At 40.7% G+C, this 20,718-nt stretch overlaps 1 protein-coding gene across 3 annotated transcripts; it reads left to right on the top strand.

Moving 5' to 3' along the window:
• The first annotated feature begins 210 nt into the window (after positions 1–210).
• C8H5orf24 (chromosome 8 C5orf24 homolog) lies at positions 211–19,492 on the top strand. Of its 3 annotated transcripts, XM_073355533.2 has the most exons (4): positions 214–384; positions 9,524–9,614; positions 14,675–15,105; positions 17,034–19,492. In XM_073355533.2, exons 3-4 carry the CDS (start codon positions 14,679–14,681, stop codon positions 17,072–17,074), a joined length of 468 nt encoding a protein of 155 aa, XP_073211634.1. In that variant the 5' UTR covers positions 214–384; positions 9,524–9,614; positions 14,675–14,678; the 3' UTR covers positions 17,075–19,492. The 3 variants fall into 3 exon arrangements, with proteins under 3 accessions (XP_073211630.1, XP_073211631.1, XP_073211634.1); XM_073355529.1 differs by having other exon boundaries at positions 211–384; positions 14,675–19,492; XM_073355530.2 differs by lacking the exon at positions 9,524–9,614 and having other exon boundaries at positions 212–384; positions 14,675–19,492.
• Positions 19,493–20,718: the final 1,226 nt, after the last annotated feature.

Here is a 20,718-nt window from a genome sequence, read left to right as displayed (position 1 = left end):
GCCCTTTCCCTTCTGGGACCTCCCCCATCCCCACACTACTTCGCCCTCCATCTACTACCCCACTGTGTCTCTCTGCCCCGGCCCCAGGCTCTCCCCACGGCGCTTGTTCCCCTTCCCCCAGCCCGCTGCCTTCCGTTAACCGCCCCCTCGCGCGCCCACTTCCCCACTCCGCCGCCAGGCTCGCTCGCCCCCTCCCCTGTCGGGAGCGCGTCCCGCTCCCCGCACGCCCGCGCACGCCGCAGCGCCGCTCCCCGCTTGCAGCCGCGCGGCCGGGCCCGGTCGCTGTGTGCTGGGGGGAGGGGGCCGCACGGACTCGTCCCATCCGGGCTTCTCCGACACCGGGAGCCGAGGAGGGGAGGCGCCGCGATCTGGGCAGCCCCGCGGGTAGGTCCGGGCCGAGCCCCGGGAGGAAGTGGCGAGCGGGCGGGCAAGATGGAGCCTCAGTCAGCAGGCACCCACCCACCCGGGAGGGATGGGAGCCCCTTCCCCGGGCCCGGCGGGGGCCGCAGGCAGCTCCTCCCTGAGCGCCGGGGGGCAGGCGGAGCAGGGCCCCCCCCATGTCCTCCCTGAGCGCCGGGGGGGGGGCAGGCGGAGCAGGGTCGCCCCCCCATGTCCTCCCTGAGCGCCGGGGGGGGGGCAGGCGGAGCAGGGTCGCCCCCCCATGTCCTCCCTGAGCGCCGGGGGGGGCAGGCGGAGCAGGGTCGCCCCCCCATGTCCTCCCTGAGCGCCGGGGGGGGGCAGGCGGAGCAGGGTCGCCCCCCCATGTCCTCCCTGAGCGCCGGGGGGGGGCAGGCGGAGCAGGGTCGCCCCCCCATGTCCTCCCTGAGCGCCGGGGGGGGGGCAGGCGGAGCAGGGTCGCCCCCCCATGTCCTCCCTGAGCGCCGGGGGGGGGCAGGCGGAGCAGGGTCGCCCCCCCATGTCCTCCCTGAGCGCCGGGGGGGGGCAGGCGGAGCAGGGTCGCCCCCCCATGTCCTCCCTGAGCGCCGGGGGGGGGCAGGCGGAGCAGGGTCGCCCCCCCATGTCCTCCCTGAGCGCCGGGGGGGGGGGCAGGCGGAGCAGGGTCGCCCCCCCATGTCCTCCCTGAGCGCCGGGGGGGGGGGCAGGCGGAGCAGGGTCGCCCCCCCATGTCCTCCCTGAGCGCCGGGGGGGGGGGGCAGGCGGAGCAGGGTCGCCCCCCCATGTCCTCCCTGAGCGCCGGGGGGGGGGGGCAGGCGGAGCAGGGTCGCCCCCCCATGTCCTCCCTGAGCGCCGGGGGGGGGGGGGCAGGCGGAGCAGGGTCGCCCCCCCATGTCCTCCCTGAGCGCCGGGGGGGGGGGCAGGCGGAGCAGGGTCGCCCCCCCATGTCCTCCCTGAGCGCCGGGGGGGGCAGGCGGAGCAGGGTCGCCCCCCCATGTCCTCCCTGAGCGCCGGGGGGGGGCAGGCGGAGCAGGGTCGCCCCCCCATGTCCTCCCTGAGCGCCGGGGGGGGGCAGGCGGAGCAGGGCCTGGGGGAGGGAGCCGGCCTCCCCCCATCTCTTCCCTCAGTGATCGGGGGGGGGGAAGGGGGACAGGCGGAGCCGAGCCCCCCCATCTCTTCCCTCAGTGATCGGGGGGGGGAAGGGGGACAGGCGGAGCCGAGCCCCCCCATCTCTTCCCTCAGTGATCGGGGGGGGGAAGGGGGACAGGCGGAGCCGAGCCCCCCCAATTTCCTCCCTCAGTGCCGGGGGGCGGAGACAGGCGGAGCAGAGCCCCCCCTAATTTCCTCCCTCAGTGCTGCGGGGGCACGGACAGGTGGTGCAGGGTCCCCCCAATCTCCTCCCTCAGTGCCGGGGGGGTGGGGACAGGCAGAACAGGACCCCCCATCTCCCTTATTGCCCTGGGGCAACATGGTTAACACCACTCTCCCAGGTCTCCTTTCTCTGTGGGGTGTGGGGAAGTGACAGACTTGAGTAAAGTTGCCCCTCCTCTACTTCCTTAATTCTCCAGGGACAAGGTGATAGAGCTGGGAACTCCTCTAAACACATATCTATCTCCGTGCCCATGAGGGGGAGGTGATAGAGCTGGGCCACTCCCCATCTCCTTCTATCAGTGCCCCATAGAGGTGGCAGCTGGGCACCCCTCAGCTCCCCTGGAGGTTGGGGTAGCAGTTGGACAACCTCCCCTGCAAATACTGCAAGGAGGAACACCCCAACTCAGATGCCCACAGGGTGGGGGCAGCTGTGCAACCTGTTCCCCCTCTTGTTTGTTGCCCACTTCTCTGGCCTCTAAGCAGCAAGGAGAGCTGAACATCATGTTGTCTTAGTACAGAGTCTTTGTAGTGCCTTGAAATCATCTGTTTGTTCTCTTTAGTTCATATTCTTTTTAATTCACATTTTTTGAACTTTCCATTTAGTGCATAGTTCAATTAGTGCATGGAATTTTAATGCATATAAACAGTGCATATTTATTAGGGCATATTGTTTAATGTACATGAATAGTGCATATTTTCATTATCACATCATTTGAGTGCATCTGCATTGTCTCTGATCATTTTCTTTTGTGCATGTTTATTAGTATATACTGTACTATTGTAATGCATGTAAATAATGCACGTTTCCATTAGTGCATATAAATAGTACCTATTTATTTCCTTTAGTGTGTACTTAATAGTATATAACACTTTCAGTGCAGTTAGCTAGTGGATATTTGTCTTGATTGTTTATTTTATTGTTTATCACTGGGCATATATGTAAAGGGGAATAATACTATGATTTTGTTCTCTCTAACTCTCCACAAAATACAGAAGTAGCAAGAAGTTGCTTTTGGAGTGTGACCCTAGATTAGTTTAAGATGATTAGAAAAATAAATGAATATGTTACAACTGGTTCCTCAGTATACAAGGGTCAAAGGGTCTCTTACTCCAGTTTATTATTTTTTATTGTTCTTCAGATAGATGTGTATGTTTGTGTTTCTGTGTAAGGATCCAAGTGGCAATTGTTAAATATGCCTAGCAAGTGGACTTTAAACCTAACACATGCTATCCTAGGTAAATTATGACTTGGCTTGGTAATGCAGGGCCGCTGCAACCTCTAATCCTAATGCATGGTGCTTGAGCAAGTAGCTCCATTGAAGTCAGTGAGGCTACTTGTGTAAGTGCCATTCACTATGAGGAAGGGTTGCAGTAGCTGGCTCTGTGTCATCAAGCCAAGGATCACAATTCTAATTTATCTGTGGTACCTTGTTTTGGTTCAGGAACCTCTGAACAATTTCATAGAGCACTTCTTAGTGCAAAGAGAGTTAAATAGACTGCTTTATTCCAAGTCAGGCATCCACACTAACTCTCCTGTCATTCACAGTGTCTTGACATCCTTGTGGCATCTATAACAATTGTCTATATAGAAGGGAAATACTAGGAATTATTTAATATTTGTTTAGATTTTAAAAATATAATTTAGCAAGTGCAAAATGAAAAGTCATACTATGTGACCAGTCTACTTTCTATGGGTCACCAGGAAATGCTTCATGGCTGCAGTTTGGGAAACTCTTATCTAGCTTCAGAAGTAGACTGTACTTGGCATGTCTGTTTAGGTGTCTTGGTGGTGTTGTAGAAATGCTGATAGGACTTCGAAAAACTACATGCAAAGTTTGCTGGTGTTGGAGATTAGGATTTACAGGTAGCTTGTGCATATTTAATTTATTTAGGAAGTTTCAACAAATATACAAATCCTTGTTATGTAAATGTCAGAAACAAAAAAAAAACAGAGAATTGTTACAACAGTTAGCTTTTGTGTAAAGAGACATTATATGGTAATATAGTCATCAGAACACCTATAATATGTTGCTTTAATAAAATCTCAGAGTGAAAGCTCTCTCTACCCATTTAACAGACTAGGCGTGTTTCTCAAATTTAATATTAAAAAACTGGACAATTGTGCTGGGTTTTTTTGTTTTTTTTTGTTTTTTTTTGCAGGTGAATGTACTTTAATGGAGTATTGAATAAAAGATAGATACATAGATATTTGGTTATTTATGCTCTGTCTATTTTGCTGGGTACATAATTGAGATAAACCTATTTAATTCACTGGAACATTCAAGATAGGTGAACGTTTCTTTTTATAAACTTTATTTTTAAAGCTTTATTTACATGTTGCAAAAGTAAGCACTTAGTGTTTTAAAAAACAAACAAGGTCTTAATTTCACAAGAGTTGATAAATATTAACTTTTTTTAGGTATTTGTACTGTTCCTTTTATTTGTGGATATAGTTCATTTTATAGATGTTGTACTGCCCGTGTATCTCTCATTGTCTGTATCCTTGGGTGAAGCAGTAAAAACAATATAGTATGTGTGTTGCTTCTTTTGGCAGTTCAAAGGTAAAATGTGCTCCTCCAGTAGTAATTTGGGGCACATTTGGGAACCTGCACTCCATAACATTGTAGCTTCACACTTCGCACCATCCCAGTACTGTCCATGGTATGGCCTTGTATACACTAGACTTTACAAACATTCTACCTTGCTCTTCCACTGTTGCAGCTTCACCAGTCGTAGCGACAGCTGGGAATACTAGTGCAGATAGAACACTGGTGACTTCTGGCATTTTTATTATCACATCGTGCAGACTTGTTCTAATCAAGCTTAGATGACGAGATGATATAATGCTGGTGCCAAGTCTGCACTAGCTCTATCACAGTGATAGCCACCAATGGAGCTGGTAATTCAGTAGCAGGAGATTTCAGAAAATACGATTAGTTATGTTTAAACATTATTTCTAGCACAATTATAGCAAGGATACTAGGACCATTTTTTAAAATGTCTCATTTTTCTCAACACAACTTCAACCCTAATGGTGCTCAGAGTGTTGAGAGCCATAGTGTAGATGCGCTACCAGTTATTGTCATAATTTTTAACTCTGCGTCAGGTAAACCTCTTCAGAATGGGTCTTATCAATAGTGTTAAAAACACCATCTGTGAGTCAACACTACAACTTCCTTTTTATATTGTTACCACTGGTGGAGCTGAACTGGTGTTAACATTAGGGGGAAATCTCCCTACTGTGGACAGGACTCCACTTTCTGTGTTGGAAATAGTTGTCCCATTAATGTAGATAAGTTGAGCCACGTTCAATACACATTGAAAGAAATTATGATCAACTGATTATTAGTGGTTATTCATGCTTTCCACCTCTGGTGTTGAACATCTTTTGGCCCTGTCCACAAAAGCAGCCTAACCCATGGTTAAGGAGGGAGTAGAGGGCATGGTGTTTGACAACTGTCATCAAACACAGCACGAGTGCAGACATAACCTAAGTGGTTTGTCTGTAACATGGCTTGGCTAGCATTATTCTTTAAAAATACCCTCTCTGTCTCTTTGAACTGAGAAGCTGATCTAAACATAGGGTTAGCACAGTTTCCATCATCTTGTCGGGTGGACCATAGGGGTGAAAGAGAGGTCCCAGTTGCTCTAAGCTTAAAGCATAAGGTTATATTAACACAAACAAAAACTGTGATAGTTCAGGTTTCATCAGAATGTACCCTGTCCATCCACCTCTGGGCATCTACTTAGTGTCTCTAGCCCCTGTTCCACTGGACACTCTCAGTATACCCCAGCTTACCAGTTATTCCTCAGGTCACCACTCCGCTTAACACACAGTACTTAGGTACATTTATTGTGAAAACAAGTAACATAGAGATTTAAGTAATAGAAAGTGGAACTATTGAAAATGGTTACATATAAATGAAATCATAATATGCCTTCTATGACCTAGACTGACTTAACTAGATACTTTCATGTCTTATAGAGCAGTGCTCAAGTCCTTCCAACATTTTATAGCCAGACTTGGCTGCCTGTCACCCTCCATTCATAAGACAGACACTATTAGCTTGCCTCCTCAGTGAAGGATCCACCTCTAAATATACCCCAACAATCCATTGTCTTTATTTGTAAACAAGATCCCCTCTTGCTGTTTTTCTCCCTGTAAATTTCGTCTCTTGAAAATTATGCAATCTCTTGATTAACATTTGGCTCAATATGCAAACAAGCATCCATTGAGAGATGTATAATGCCTAACACACAGCCAGACACACAGATAAGTGTCTGTTACCATCTGCTTAAAAGGAACCTGTCTGAGACGTGTCACTTCTGAGTTACCTGCCTTCAAAACATAATTTTCAGTACTGACACAACTCTTTAAATGTTATGCATACATATGTTTTGCAGTGATTAGTATGTTCAGTGGGCTACTGGCTCTCAGGGACCTCACATGCCATGCTTTTATGAATTATTATGCATAAACCTGCCCTCAGAGATCCCTGTAAAACACTCTGCATCCCCTGTGCCTGTCAGTACTAAGAGATTCCTGGGTCACAGTTGGTAACACTCCATAAGGCTTTCACTTCCTTCTCCAGGAGATCCCAAAAAGCAATATGTACCCAACTTTATCAAACTTGCATTCTAATGCAAAACCTTAGTGGCAACCTCAAATTATTAAACCATCAATTTGTAAGCACGTGGAGGATGATAGGGTGATAAGGAATAGCCAGCATTGATTTGTCAAGAACAAATCATGCCAAGTCAATCTAATTTCCTTTGTTGACAGGGTTGCTGGTCTAGTGGATAAGGGGAAGCAGAAGATGTGATATATCTTGATTTTAATAAGGCTTTTGACACAGTCCCACATGATGTTCACATGTCCATAGAAAACTAGGAAAATATGGTGTAGATGAAATTATTAAATGGTGGGTGCCTGACTGATTGAAAGACCATACTCAAAGAGTAGTTATCAGTGGTTTGCTGTCATGCGTGGAGGGTGTATCTAGTGGGTTCCCTCAAGGGTTGGTCCTGGGTGTGGACCATTTTCATTAATGACTTGGATAATGGAGCTGAGAGTATGCTTATAAAAATTTGCAGAAGACAACGAGTTGGAAGGGGTTGCAAGTACTTTGGAGGACAGGATTAGAATTCAAAATGACCTTGACAAATTGAATTGGTCTGAATTCAACAAGATGAAATTCAATAAAGATTAATAAAAGTGCTTCATTTAAGAAGGAAAAACCAAATGCACAACTACAAAATGGGGAATAATTGACTAAGTGGCAGTACTGCTGACAAGGATGTGGGGTTATAGTGGATTACAAATTGATTATTAGTCAACAATCTGATGCAGTTGCAAAAAATTAATATTCTGGGATGTATTAACAGGAGTGTTGTATGTAAGATACTAGAGGTAATTGTCCCCCTCTGCTTGGCATTGGTGACGCATCAGCTGGAGTACTGTGTCCAATTCTAGGAAAGATGTGGATAAATGGGAGAGAGTCCAGAGGAGAGCAACAAAAATGATACAAAATTTAGAAAACCTGACCTATTAAAAAAGGTTAAAATAATTGAACATGTGTAGTCTTGAGAAAAGAAGAATGAGAGGAGAGATGATAGTATTCAAATATGTTAATGGCTGTTATAAAGAGAAGAGTGATCAATTGTTCTCCATGTCCTCTGAAGGTAGGATAAGAAGTATGGAAGAGTTAGGTTAGCTATTAGGAAAAATCTTTCCAACTATAAGGATATTTAAGCTTGGGAATAGACTTCCGAGGGAGGTTGTGGAATCCCCATCACTGGAAGTTTTTAAAAACAGGTTGGACAAACATCTGTTAGGGATGGTCTTGGAGTTTTTGTTGGTCCTGCCTCAGTGCAGGTGGCTGGACGGGATCACTTTTTGAGAGCCCTTCCAGCCCTACATTTCTATGATTTTATGCTTTGTAATAACAGATCAGCACATTTTACTGTTAAACATTCAGAGTATTTGGGAAGTTAATCTGCTTTAACATTATTGAGGTTGCCATTAAGGGTTTATCTTGTCCTGCTTGGACCTGCTACTGTCCCCAAGATTCATAGGCATCCCCATCAGAAATGCCTTGCAAGTTCCAGGGAAGACGATCTTATTCCTTGACTCCTATGTTGCACTTAGAGCTCCCATGCTCTGCTATAGGGGAGTTCCCTAGGCCACCCATTCCTCTTTTTCCAAATCCTTTGGCCTGTTGTTCTCTTCCTTCTGCCGCAGCAACACCTATTAAAAAAAAGAAATTACCATAAAACCCCATTTGTTTACAACCAGTTATAATTTTTAACACCCCCTCGCCACTGACTAAAATCAAGAAAACCTTTCTGGTCTCATGACATAGCCCTCCTTATGGAAGATAAGGATGTTCGCAGAAGATGGTCTAAAGCCTGGGTGGCTGCTGATGTACCAAACAAAAATCTAATCGATGACCCAGCTGTGCAAGTGCCAAGCTTCTCTTCCCCACATGCATATGGACAGCTCTAAACCGTATCCGCATCTAACATGGAAGATACACATACTCCATAGATTGAAAGCAAGGGAATTACCAAACTGTGACTGTGGTGAGATGCAAACTGTCAGACACATCATGGACTATTGCCCAATCCATGCTCTTCTTGGAAGTGTCTCAGCCATTTACATGGCTACCCCCTCTTCTTTAGACTGGATAAAAGACTTCTTAAGATCCAGCTGTAGTCATGCCGTTGCTTTCATTGTTTGACTATCACCGTATGAAAGAAGAAGTTTTTTAAGTGACACCAACACAAACCTCTAAAAGCAGGGAAATGAGTAGCTAAAGTAATATTTTTCACTACCATAATACCCATCTCTCATATTAACTGTTCTTGTGGCTTGTTTATACACAGAAGCTGCACTGGTTTAAGTTAGATTGGTTTAAAAGCCAATTTAATTGAATTGGTTCAAACTTTTGTGAGGATGCACTTATATTGGTTTACAACTGTTTATATTGGTTTACCTTGCTCATCTAAGTTTACAGGTGTAAGATAAACCAATAGCAGCCAGGTTTACATTGATTTAAGACAGGTTTCAGAGTAGCAGCCGTGTTAGTCCGTATTCGCAAAAAGAAAAGGAGTACTTGTGGCACCTTAAAGACCAACAAATTTATTTGAGCATAAGCTTTCGTGAGCTACAGCTCACTTCATCGGATGCATTCAGTGGATGCATCCGATGAAGTGAGCTGTAGCTCACGAAAGCTTGTGCTCAAATAAATTTTAGTCTCTAAGGTGCCACAAGTACTCCTTTTCTTATTGATTTAAGAGTGTCGACACACACAATTCCATGGGTTTAACTGAATGGGTTTTAAATCACACCTTTTGCTAAACCAGTACAAATTTGTGTATAGACCAGTACTCGCTCATACTCTACATCCTTCTGCCAACAAAGTCACGTCCACTCTGTGGACAGACATGCAACACACAGAAAACATTCTTGTAATTCCCACTGTAAGGTGAACTTCTGACTCAGACCTCAGTAGAGTTATGCTAGGGATGGTCGTGACAACATAATTAAGATTTCATTAAAGCTTTCAGCTGAACATTTTTATTTTGTAAAAATCTCATTGAAAATGGTACAAATAAAAACAAGGAATGTAAACTTAACTATTACTTGAATTTTTCATAGCATGATGAAAAAATTGATCGATACAGAGAGAATAATAAGCATTCCAAAAACATCCCTGTCGTCTGTTTTTAACTGGATTGTCTCACCTTTTTTCAGACTCCCCCCTTTTGCAAGAACTCTGAAACATTCTCTGTGATCTGCGCTTTGCTCCTCATGTGTCAATTCTGACATCATCAAGTATAGACAGGTAACATCTCTCTCTAGAGAATTTTATCACTTGTCAGAAGTAAGTGCAAGTATGTACACAAAGATGAAGTTGCAGCATTTTACATGTTAGTGGTATATATTTGGGGGTGAGAACTCCCTGCTGTAGTGTTGGAGTGGCTGGGGAGGTGGATGTTGGAAGCCATGGCAAGACTCCTTGTTGTTCCCTGTGTGGAGAGGGGATGCAGCTGGCAGGGGATGGTAGACCCTGAATAGGAGGAAAATGGTGCTAGTAATTTGGGGTGGTGGTTATTTGCCTGGCAGTGCTCTCTCTGACTGCCTCCCTTGTGCATCGTTGTGTCTGTTCTGTCATTCTGTCCGATTCCTTGTGTGACATTGCTCTTGCTCAGCTGAAGCCAATTTTCTCTGTGACTGGGCCTCTAATGCAGACTGGAGAGCCATGAGCTCCTCCTGAAAGCTAGAGTCTGTGTGCCAATGTTTAAATGAGACATTGAAGGAAAAATGTTGATTATTACTCTGATAATGTTCTCAGCTATTATATCAACATTTACAAATCTAGCATCGTATGCATGTTGTGCTTGCTTGCTATTTGTTATATCTTTCCATTACACTAATACAACTTGGTGACACAAAAGGAGAATTTGCAGAACCCTCATGCATGCATTAAATGTCATGAGAAGTCTCAGGAAATTCTGTAATGTAAACTATAATGAAGAGTCGAAAGAGAGGTGAGACTGTGTTAAAATCAGAAGATTTTTGACTGCTTTTTACAGACACTTAACTACTTACCTGTTATTACCACACCAAAAATTCGTGCCCTTCCCAAATTGTATCTTACATTTTTTGTCCTTTTCTAAACAACACAGGATTACTAGGTATTCTTACTTTGAAAGTGAAATTGTAATGCAACCTTAACTATGGTTTCATGACTGCTCCACCATATGTTGCTCAACAAATCTGTATTATAGTGCACAGAGAATCTGTGTTATAACAACCATTTAAAACATGGATGTGCTGAACTACATTATTACTGCATCTATATTTAAGTATTGCACATGTAAAATCATGTTCACATATTTACACATGCACTGTGATAAGGTTTATATACCCATGCACCTTAGAAGTTAGAAAGGGGTTAATGCAAGCATTAGGAAGCAGGAAATGCCCAACTGGAGCTGATTACAACTGCTATGAATGCTATGCCCTCTGAAGGAGAGAGGTGGCTGGGGAGAGATGTCAGACCTGAGAAAAGAGACTCAACTTTTGTATTGTTGTGAACTCTTTCTGCCAGTAAATAGACCCTGCAAGCAATTGTGTGATACTATTTAAGTTTGGCTACACTAAGCCATTTGTTATATTTCTTTTTTCCCTATATTTAACATAAAGGCCTATTGACCTAGTGTACACTGGAGAAATTTGCCATGCTGAAAACTGTGGTCTCCTTGTCATGCTTGTAAGGAAGGCACTTCATGACCATGTACATGTACTCCAAATAATTTGTGTATTCCAGATAGTGTTTGGATTAGATTTGCTTCCAGCACGGTTACATACTGTCTTAGTCTGAATGGTTTCAGCCTGTATAAATTTAGCTTCCGTGTAGACAGTGCTAAAATGGTTCAAATTGTCCTTCCACTGCTGTCCAAGAGTGCACTGGTGGCCTTTTCAAATCTCCCAGGATCCATTGCTCTTGAGATTTGTGCTGGGATCTGCATGATAGGAATCTAGAAGACATTACAACAGAAAAGGGGTAAAATGGTGCTAGTGTGGAAGTGAGGCAAAACTACAGTGATTCAAAATATAAATAAGCTTGGCTAATATGAATATACTGAACAGTTCGTGCTTAACTCAATTAGAAATAGATCAATTCTCAGTTGTAGACATGGCCTTAAAGGGGTGCTACCAGCTGGGCAACAGACAACCCATTTTGGAACATCGTAGACAGGTGCTTACCTTTTTGTACCTGAATTAGGATTAGAGTGCACTGAAGTGATGTGCAGACAAAGAGTGCTGATACGGTTTTTGGTGATTTTTACCCTATGAAGCTATTCTGAAGATCTGGCTGTGATATTACTTTCTTCTGCTGGTTTGATTTAAAAAAAAATCTAAAGCAAATCTCTGGAACATAAGGGTCACTCCTTTTAATGTGTGAATTCTTAACGTGATATGTAAGAAGTTGTTACAGTACATCATAAAGGTACAGGATGCTATAAACCCTTAATTTGCAGATTATTGACATAACAGGCCACAATTGCTTTGCAGTATTGATGGGGATTTGTGCAAATATGTATGAATCTGTAAGACATATTTTTCTTTGGTTTCCTTGTACCTTTAAAAGCCAGTAAAATAAATTGTTAAAAATGATCAATTGTCACTCTTTGGCTGAGGCCTTGCATTCCATATTTCTGCTTGGATCAAATGTTTATGGCTGTTTTATAAACTGCTGAAAAATGGGTTTTATAATGGAAAAAAGATTCATTTATTTAACACATACTTTTTTTCAGCTGGCTACATAGCTGATTAGAGACTACTCAGAATTTTTATTAATATGGGTATTGGGCATGTGTTTAGTAGTGTTGGGGAGATAACCTGTGTCTGTAATCCGTTCCAGTCACAGGTTAAGTCTGAGTTGGGGCACAGTGCATTCATTTTGGGATATCAAGTTTTAATAAAAGATGAGTTAAACTGAAGAAAGGTCAGAGGAAAGAAGCACACATAATAAAAGCTTTGGAAAAATAAGACTGAAGCATGTTCAGTTTAGAGAAAGAGACCTGCTTGCTGCCTACATATAACTAAAGGGATGTACTAAAAATGATAGGAATCAATTATTTTCCATCGCCAAGGACAGAACAAGAAGTGATGGGCTACACCAGAGAATATTTTAGGAAAAATTGGCATCACTAGATGCACTCTTCAGAAATGGGAGAAGCTGCCAAAGAAGGTTATGGAATTGGCAGTACTGGAGATGGTGAGAGCTAGATTTGGCATTCATCTAAAGATATCACTAGCTACTCATCTAAAACCTTGTTTATATGAGGGAAATAAATAAAAAAATTCCCACCGTTGAAGACCTTGCTACTCTGCAATATTACAGGGGTCTGTGCTGATGGAGTCCTATGCAGGATCTGTACTTCTGCTAGTACTATAATTTCAAAGTGACCCACTGGGATCTCATAAACAAAAGATTCTGTGCCAGATGATCAGCTATGGCTTAGGAACTACACAGCATAGGCTGTGTGCTAATGTGACCATTGCACTCCCTCTATCCTGTGACTGCTATGTGCTGGTCTGGTTCCCAGGCCTAAGTTAAACCAGCTTAAAGGGTACATTGGCTGCCAACAGCCCCAAGCTGAAGCTGCAACTGATTATCAGTGAAGTCTAAGGGTGTCCTAGCCATGCCCCTTATGTCAGCAGCTAGGGCACAGAAGGATAATGGTGTAGGAGCTGTTACTTCTGTAGTGACTTGATCCTCTCGTGACTGATTATGGCAGCTCTATCCCATCAGATTTTGCTAGTGGTTTGATGCAAAGCAGATCTGGTCCTATGTCTTTTGGTAAGAAAATGTTATTTCACATGAATGTTATAAAGCATTTGGAAAGATGGCAGGTAAAATAAGGTATATTTGCAGACTTGATCAACTAGAATATTCAAGAGTTTTCCATGAGCCATGAACAGCTCTTTAATGGTTATGGGGAATATTTTCCCTTTGCAGCACACAAGGAACTCTCATTAATGTCAGTGCAAGTTCCATGCACCTTACAATAATGTATCTGAGGTATAGTAACAAAATTACTAATTTTAAAATTCAAGTCACTGTTTAAAGATGTTAAAATGAATGTATCTATCTATACATTACTCTTTCGGAAAGACGTGGTTGGCTGGGTGACTTCTGTATAACAGTTCTCTCTGGAAGTTTTGTGAACCTTACATATTGTGTGCTTTATTTGTTTCAATTCTTAATTTGTGTGAGTGAATTTGATGCTTTTAGATGTAATAGCTATGCCAAGTATAGTGAGGAATTGTGCTGTGCAAGTTTTATTTCTCAAGTGCCAATATTTTTCTTGATGCTGTGAAAGGTAGCTTAAAGTGTACTTGGATGGAATAGTTCGTGGCAGGTTTTGGCCTGATTTTCAGAGGTGCTGAGCACCTACTGCTTACAGTTACTTCTGGTTGTGAAAAAAAAAACTTTGAAGTGTCATCCAACTCTGTTTGAAAGGGAACCAATTTAAACCATGACTCAGAGAGATGTGAGCTGACCACATTCATTTTAGTAGGGTGTTAGCTCAAGCTAGTAGGTGTTGGATAAATTTAAGCTCCAACATCCTTCAAGCCCCCTGAATGAATTGAGAGAGTGATCTTTTTCTCTGTTGGTTTCCCCTTGCTGTTCCAGAGTCTGCTGCCTGCTTTGATAGTGGTAATGGAGTGGCAGAAGGGAGAGAGTGTCTCTGCTAATCTACTTGCTGACATCGTTTGTTTTAGGGTAGTTCTTGCCTGTGACTAGTTTAAGTACTTACCTCAGCTGATGTTTGTAGCTTTCTTAGCTTGCAGCAGAATTAAATTGACTGGATTCTTATCAATTTTTTGTTTTTCACAAAGTTCTGGATAGCAGTAGTGAAATTGATTGTTAATTTCACACTGCAGCAGTTATGGAAAACTTAGCAGCAGCAGCAGAAGCACTGGGAGCCATCTGCTGAATCAGGAAGATGACACTATATTGCTTTTCATTTGATAGGTTATTGATGCAACTAAGTGGCTAGAATTGTTTTCCCCAAATGAAAGCTTAGATTCACCCTGGAAAGCTTCCACTGTGGGTGAGAGGCTATTTCAAGCCCAGATCATTTAAATTTTATTGTTGATGCACTTCTTACATCATTTTATGTGTTCGAAAGTTGTTTTTTTTTAAATGTCATGCTACCTTTGATTTTTTGAATCTGTTGATAGACATCTTGTTTGCCTAAGTGGTTTGCATTCCAGCCAGTTCAGGGTAATTTTAGGGAACCTTCATAGCTGTTGGAAAAGAGAATGTTTTTGGTTAAATGATGTCATGTTATATATTTATACATATTTGTCTTTTATTTTTGGTAGAAAAATGATGCATCCTGTTGCCAGCAGTAATACAGCTTTCTGTGGGACTGGCAAGAGTTCTTGCCTTAACGAAGACAATGTGAGATCCACTGATCAGTTTGACTTATATTCTACACAGCAAAGCAAATACAGCCACACAGTCAGCCACAAACCAATTGCATGCCAGAGACAAGACACGTTAAATGAAACACACTTGCAGGCCACCAGTGTCAGGAATATAGAGACAAAAGATGAACTAAAGAAAAAGAAAAACCTCAACCGTTCTGGTAAACGTGGAAGGCCATCGGGGACCACAAAATCAGCGGGGTACCGAACCAGCACAGGTCGACCTCTTGGGACCACCAAAGCAGCTGGATTTAAAACAAGTCCAGGCAGACCCTTGGGTACAACTAAAGCTGCAGGATACAAAGTCAGCCCAGGCAGACCTCCAGGTAGCATTAAAGCTCTATCACGGCTTGCAAATCTAAGTTATACTTGTGGCAGTGCAGCTTTTCCCTATCCTATGGTGCATAACAGAGGAGTACATGCTGCTGGTGAAACTAGTAGCAAAGTCAAACAATCCAATGAGTGAAATAAAGGAATTAGATAGTTTAAAAAGGATTAATGAGGAAATGCTGAGTCTTGGCATGTTTCTCACATTTTTATGTAATATTTCTATAACTTTGGCTTTCCAAATTTTATTTTTTGTTCATATGTCCAACGTGCAATCCACTAATTTTTAATGTAACATGAAAGGGCATAGGTATGGCTCTGTTTTTGTTTTTTACATAGGTTTATAAGTAAACTCTTAAATTATGCCCTTCTGTGTTTCCTTAAAGTAATACTCATATCCTGAGCTTCACAGTTACTTCTGGAAAATTTAATTGTGTGATTATGCACCAAGAAATTGAAATAAGCAGGAAAACATTATTTGGCTGTTGGCTATGAAGTGAGCCTAAGCCATAATAAAGATCTTGTCCAGAAGAATTTATAATTGATGAAACAAAACAAACAATTCTGGACTATTTTACAAGTAAGAATTCTGTTACAGTTTTGAAATGCCTGTGGGTTTTTTGTATAGGTGGGAATAGAGAGCAAACTAAATTTTCCGCTTTTGCTAGAGCTGAAACAGACCTCAATTGTTCATAAATATTTTGAAACTTTAAAAACTATTTTTTTTAAAGTGCTAATTTCAGGCAGTTTTTATTTGCTCTACTGTAGCATTGTCAGGTCTCACTGATGTTCCAAAAATATTTTTTTGAAAATGTGTAATAATAATAATAAACATTTATGCAGCGCTTTACATCTTCAAAAGCGCCTTACAAACATGAGCTAATTTGCCTTTAGGTGGTGGCAGATCTTGTAGTTCTGCTACTTACAGGATTCTGCTGTATAATTTTAAAAATGCCTGAGAGTACATATACCAAACTGCAAATAATTAATTAAAAATCTGATATATTTTATAAATAACTACAAAATAAGTACTGTTAATTCTAGTAACAAACTGAATAGACAGTAATATTAAACAGAATGTTCTTAAATTTGTAAATAGCTATATAAGCTGTTTTTTGCCTTCACAGTATGTGCTTTGATGGCAGCAGTTAATAAGTTTTAAAGTACTAGTTTAGTGTGTTTATAGATTAAACGTTTTTACACTGTTGCCAGTTTTTCAGATTTAGTTTTTCCAGGAATAAAGTTATCCCATTGTTTAACATTTATACTATATTTAAGTTATGGAAGTTTATATATCTACCAAAGGATAACATTTTCATGATTCATAATAGCAAACTGTATAGCTGGTTCAAACAGGATACAGTTTACCAAATTGCTAGACCCCAGATAGAAAGCATTTCATAGGAATTAATCTATGCATGCAAGTTGAAAAACTATGTTGGTTAACTATAAATATCTTTTTCTGACTCAAACTGAGTCCTTTCCTGCATCTAACCAGTTCCATTTTCAACTGTGTGTGTTTGGTTTAAAAAAGTGCGCGTGTGCATATGTGTGTAATATGCACACACCCACCTATACTTAGAAAATAACATTCCTCAATATTGCATATTGTTATATTTATTCTAAATATCTCTTGCTTGAGTTAAAGCTTTTAATTCTGGAAGAAAGTTTACATAAAAATTGTTTAAAATATAGTTTAAAATTATACTGAATTTGTAGCTTCAAATACCAGTGGGAGTTGTATAATGTTTGCAGATTTTTGGGAACAGAAATCTTTCAGGTTAATTATAGCTTTTGCTGAAAATGAACAGTACCAATACTTTTTGTTGTAAGATAAAGTCTGGCTTGCTGTAATTTTGATGAGAACTCTGATTTCAATAATGACAACTTAAGAAACAGATGTCATGTTTCATACCTTTTTTATCAGGAAAAAAGCAGCAAGCCTTCAGGTGTTCCAGTGATGCCTAACACATAATGAGCTGGACTTTATGCTGTACTTTACAATAGGTGTGTTGAATTGTGATTGGGGGACTATGTATGCACTGGCAACTAAGACAATGAACCTCAACAATACTGGATGGCTCCTTAGTCAATGTGTAAACTAATGGCAGCTAAACTGCTACTAAAATATAGTTTCTCCATGCTGAAGCTATAAAGTCAAGTTACACTTTCTGTTCCTCAACAAACTGAAAAATATGACACTCTTAGTAATTTTTCTGAATGGTGTAACTTCTGATACACACAAAAAGCTAACATGAGCTAATTCACCCTCAGGATATGTGTTATATTGGCTGTTTTATCAGATGATTTTTCAACAAAAGGCTGCTTTAAGCCCTTTCCTGAACTCTTCCTGGAAAGCAGTCTTCTTCAGCTGAATGTAATAACTACAGGAGTTTCACACCTCGCTGGCAAGGAACACGTTGCATGTCACCAATGTACCTTTGCATAACGCCACTTCTTACCTCCTTCTGTTTATCCTGTTCACCCGTTTCATTGCTCACTTGTGCATCTACTCAATGGTGCTGTGCCGTGTGTCAGGAGATAATGCAGATGTATTACTGTTCTGCTAGAATAATGAATTTTGTATTCAAGTATGTGGATGAAATAATGAAATCATCTAAACAATTTATATTCATTATAGTGTTTATTAATATCAGATTAAATATAATCCCAGTAAAAAGAATGAACACTGTCAATTGTGAAAGGATGAACTAAAGTAGAAAAATGTGTTCATGGCATCTGTAAAGGGCCACTTGGCACCTTGGATTTGGCAATGAGACCAGAAAGTGCAATGCTGGGCACTTCCTCATTCTGGTTTATTTTATCCATAACTGCAGTTTACTGGTGTCATGCTGTAAGAGAAAGAGAGAGAAGTCAAGAAGTCAAAGTGAAATACGAATGGAATCTTCAAATGTTTTTGCTTTTTCTATTATATATAACCTACAAAATATATTGTGCTTTTTTTGTAACACTGTCTGTTGTCATGACAAACACTGAAACAGCATGTTGATGCCTATACTTTGATATTATCAGTGGGAAAACTGGCCTTTTCCACTATAGTATGAAAACATTATTTGTAAGGTAAATCGCTAATTTTATATTATGTACAACAATTCTGCTCTTCATAAGATAGGGTTACTGTTATGTATTAACACTGTTGAGAAAAATGATCTATATGTCAAGTTTGTGTTTTTAATGCTTTTTTTTTAAATATCACATTTCTAATGTCTTATTTATACATAAGTGAAACCTAAGTAATAGGGAGACAACTCAAAGGCCACTGTTTAAAATACATCCCGTAACTGCTATTCAATTTCTAATTAAAATTACATAAACTTTAGAATTCAATAATTTTGCTACTATTTTTGAAGTTTTGCACTGTACATTTTCAGAATGCTAGCAGCACATATTGGCAGGAAAAAGATCTATCAGAAGGTGGCTAACTTTTAATACTAAAGTGGAATTTTTAAATATCAACTGTTAGCTCTGTCATTAAAACACATTCTTTATACATCGTATTTGCTTTTAATTAATCACACACAACTTCATATATCAAGAACCATTAAATATCTTTGTTCTGAAATAATACAGTTTCATTTTGTCTGGAAGTTTTCTTTGGATTCAGTCAGGACAAAACCAAACCTAGTCAATGGAGTCATATGTTTGGGGAAAGAATTACCTTTATCTGCAACATATTAAGTAATTGATATCAGAACTTCACTTTTTTTTTTTTTTCCATTTTGAAGAGCTTTAAAAGGCAGAGCAATTCAAGGTTATTTGTCTGAAGGTTACATTAGCTGTGATTCTGCTGTTCTTTGTATTACATGTACAATAAAGTTTAATGCTATTCCAACAGAAAATTAAAAATACAAAGCAGTTGATCATAAGCATAAAAACTTGGAACTGCAAACTTCATTTCTGATCACAAAAGTTTGTTCCCTTTATTATTATAATACATATATTTTAAAATTGCTTAAATGTGTTTTTGAACTCTAGTAGACACACTAGAGCCTTTTTCTAGCAATTATTTTCCCCATGTAGGTAAATCTATGTTTTAAAATTTTTGCAAAGTATAATGATATGTTAAATTGTTAGGAAGTTTTTGCGTATCATGTAGTAATTTGGACCACTTTGATTCCTTAATCTTTCACAGTTTGCTTTTCCCACAGGTTATTTTGGAGGAGTCAATTACCCAATAAATAACTAATATCCGCACCCTGTTCTCTGCTGTAAAAAGCCTGTTTAGATGCTGTTTGTTTTTATGTCCATGAACTTGAGCTACTCATGTGCAATTATGTGTATGGGAATGGAGTAATCTTCATGATCTGTATTTACATCACCATATGGATGTATATTTATTAATAAAGTCAATACATTAAAACCAAATATTTTATTCTTGTTTTACACCATTCTGAAACTTGGTTGTTCTCTTTCTAAAGAAGATGGAGTGGCAGTATTGTGAGCTACTTTTCAATAAGGCCTTAGATTAACTCATCTCTTGTGAATGTAGGGATGCTGCTTTTCCTTCTACTTTACTTCATTCATGTTTTCAAGTGACCTAAATTTGATACTGCAAATGTTATGCCATTTATTATATGGATTATATTTTAAATCCATTCTTATTTTCCTTTTGCCCCCTACATTATATATTTTCAGCTCTTTTTAAAGAGAGAGAGAGAAAGGGGAAAGACCTCTAACTACATCAGATTTCTCCCTCCACCTCCTCACCCCCGCAGGGATGTCACCATATGACTTAATTTTTTTCTTCGGTACAGGATTTGCTAAACTGATGCTTGTATTTGTTAGTGATAAATGGCCAAGTGTTCTTTATAAGCAAGGGCCAGCAGATTTGTAGCCTAACAAAAAATCCCACTTTTATTGCGAGTTATCAGAAAATAGAGAAGCGGCAACTCTTTTATTATTGAATGGAAAATGTAGCCAAGGTAGTTTTCATAACTTTGAAATTATCCTTATGTTGATGCTTAAATATGACAGTCATGAGGAGGGGTGTCATATAAGTACATAAATAGATTAAAAGCTTTGTTTATACTATTGTTTATAACAACACTATGCAAACTTCCGTTGTACTTCCTTTTTGATTTTCCCTTCACTGCATGTGAATGACAATTTGTTATTTTAGAGTTGCTCATGAGTTGTGCTGCATGTACCAGTTTATTTTTGTGTAGTTTTGGGCTTCTGAGATTAGATTTAAAACTCTCACAAAAAACCAAAACCATAGCACTGAAATATTTGCCTGTTTTAAACAAACAATACATTATGTGGTCTTTACAGATACAAAGGAAGGGGAAGGAATAGTAAGTGGTGGGTATACCAACGTTCATAGTCTGTATATTACACTGAAAAAGTCATTTGAAAGTCAAATGTAAAGAAGAAGACTATTAAATATTTGTAGGCAGGTGAAATCTGTTAGTCTCATGAATGGTTATAAAGTTAGAGAAGCAAAGCCATCCTCTTTGAGTGTAAGATGGAGTATTCCAACCTTCTGTCCCAGTCATTAAATATGGTAGTTTTTGTAGGAGTGGTGTGTTCATTCCTGTGTCCTGGCTATATTCCAGTGTGGGTAATTACATTGTTAGGGAAACCCTTTAGAA

The sequence above is a fragment of the Lepidochelys kempii genome, chromosome 8, assembly GCF_965140285.1.
Source record: "Lepidochelys kempii isolate rLepKem1 chromosome 8, rLepKem1.hap1, whole genome shotgun sequence".
NCBI lineage: Eukaryota > Metazoa > Chordata > Testudines > Cheloniidae > Lepidochelys > Lepidochelys kempii.
The sequence above is the reverse complement of the archived record's forward strand: the minus strand, read 5'-3'. Positions and strand labels throughout refer to the sequence as shown.

Excerpts from the sequence above, each read along its gene's own strand:
- C8H5orf24 (XM_073355529.1), top strand. The coding sequence starts at position 14,679 with ATGATGCATCCTGTTGCCAGCAGTAATACAGCTTTCTGTGGGACTGGC.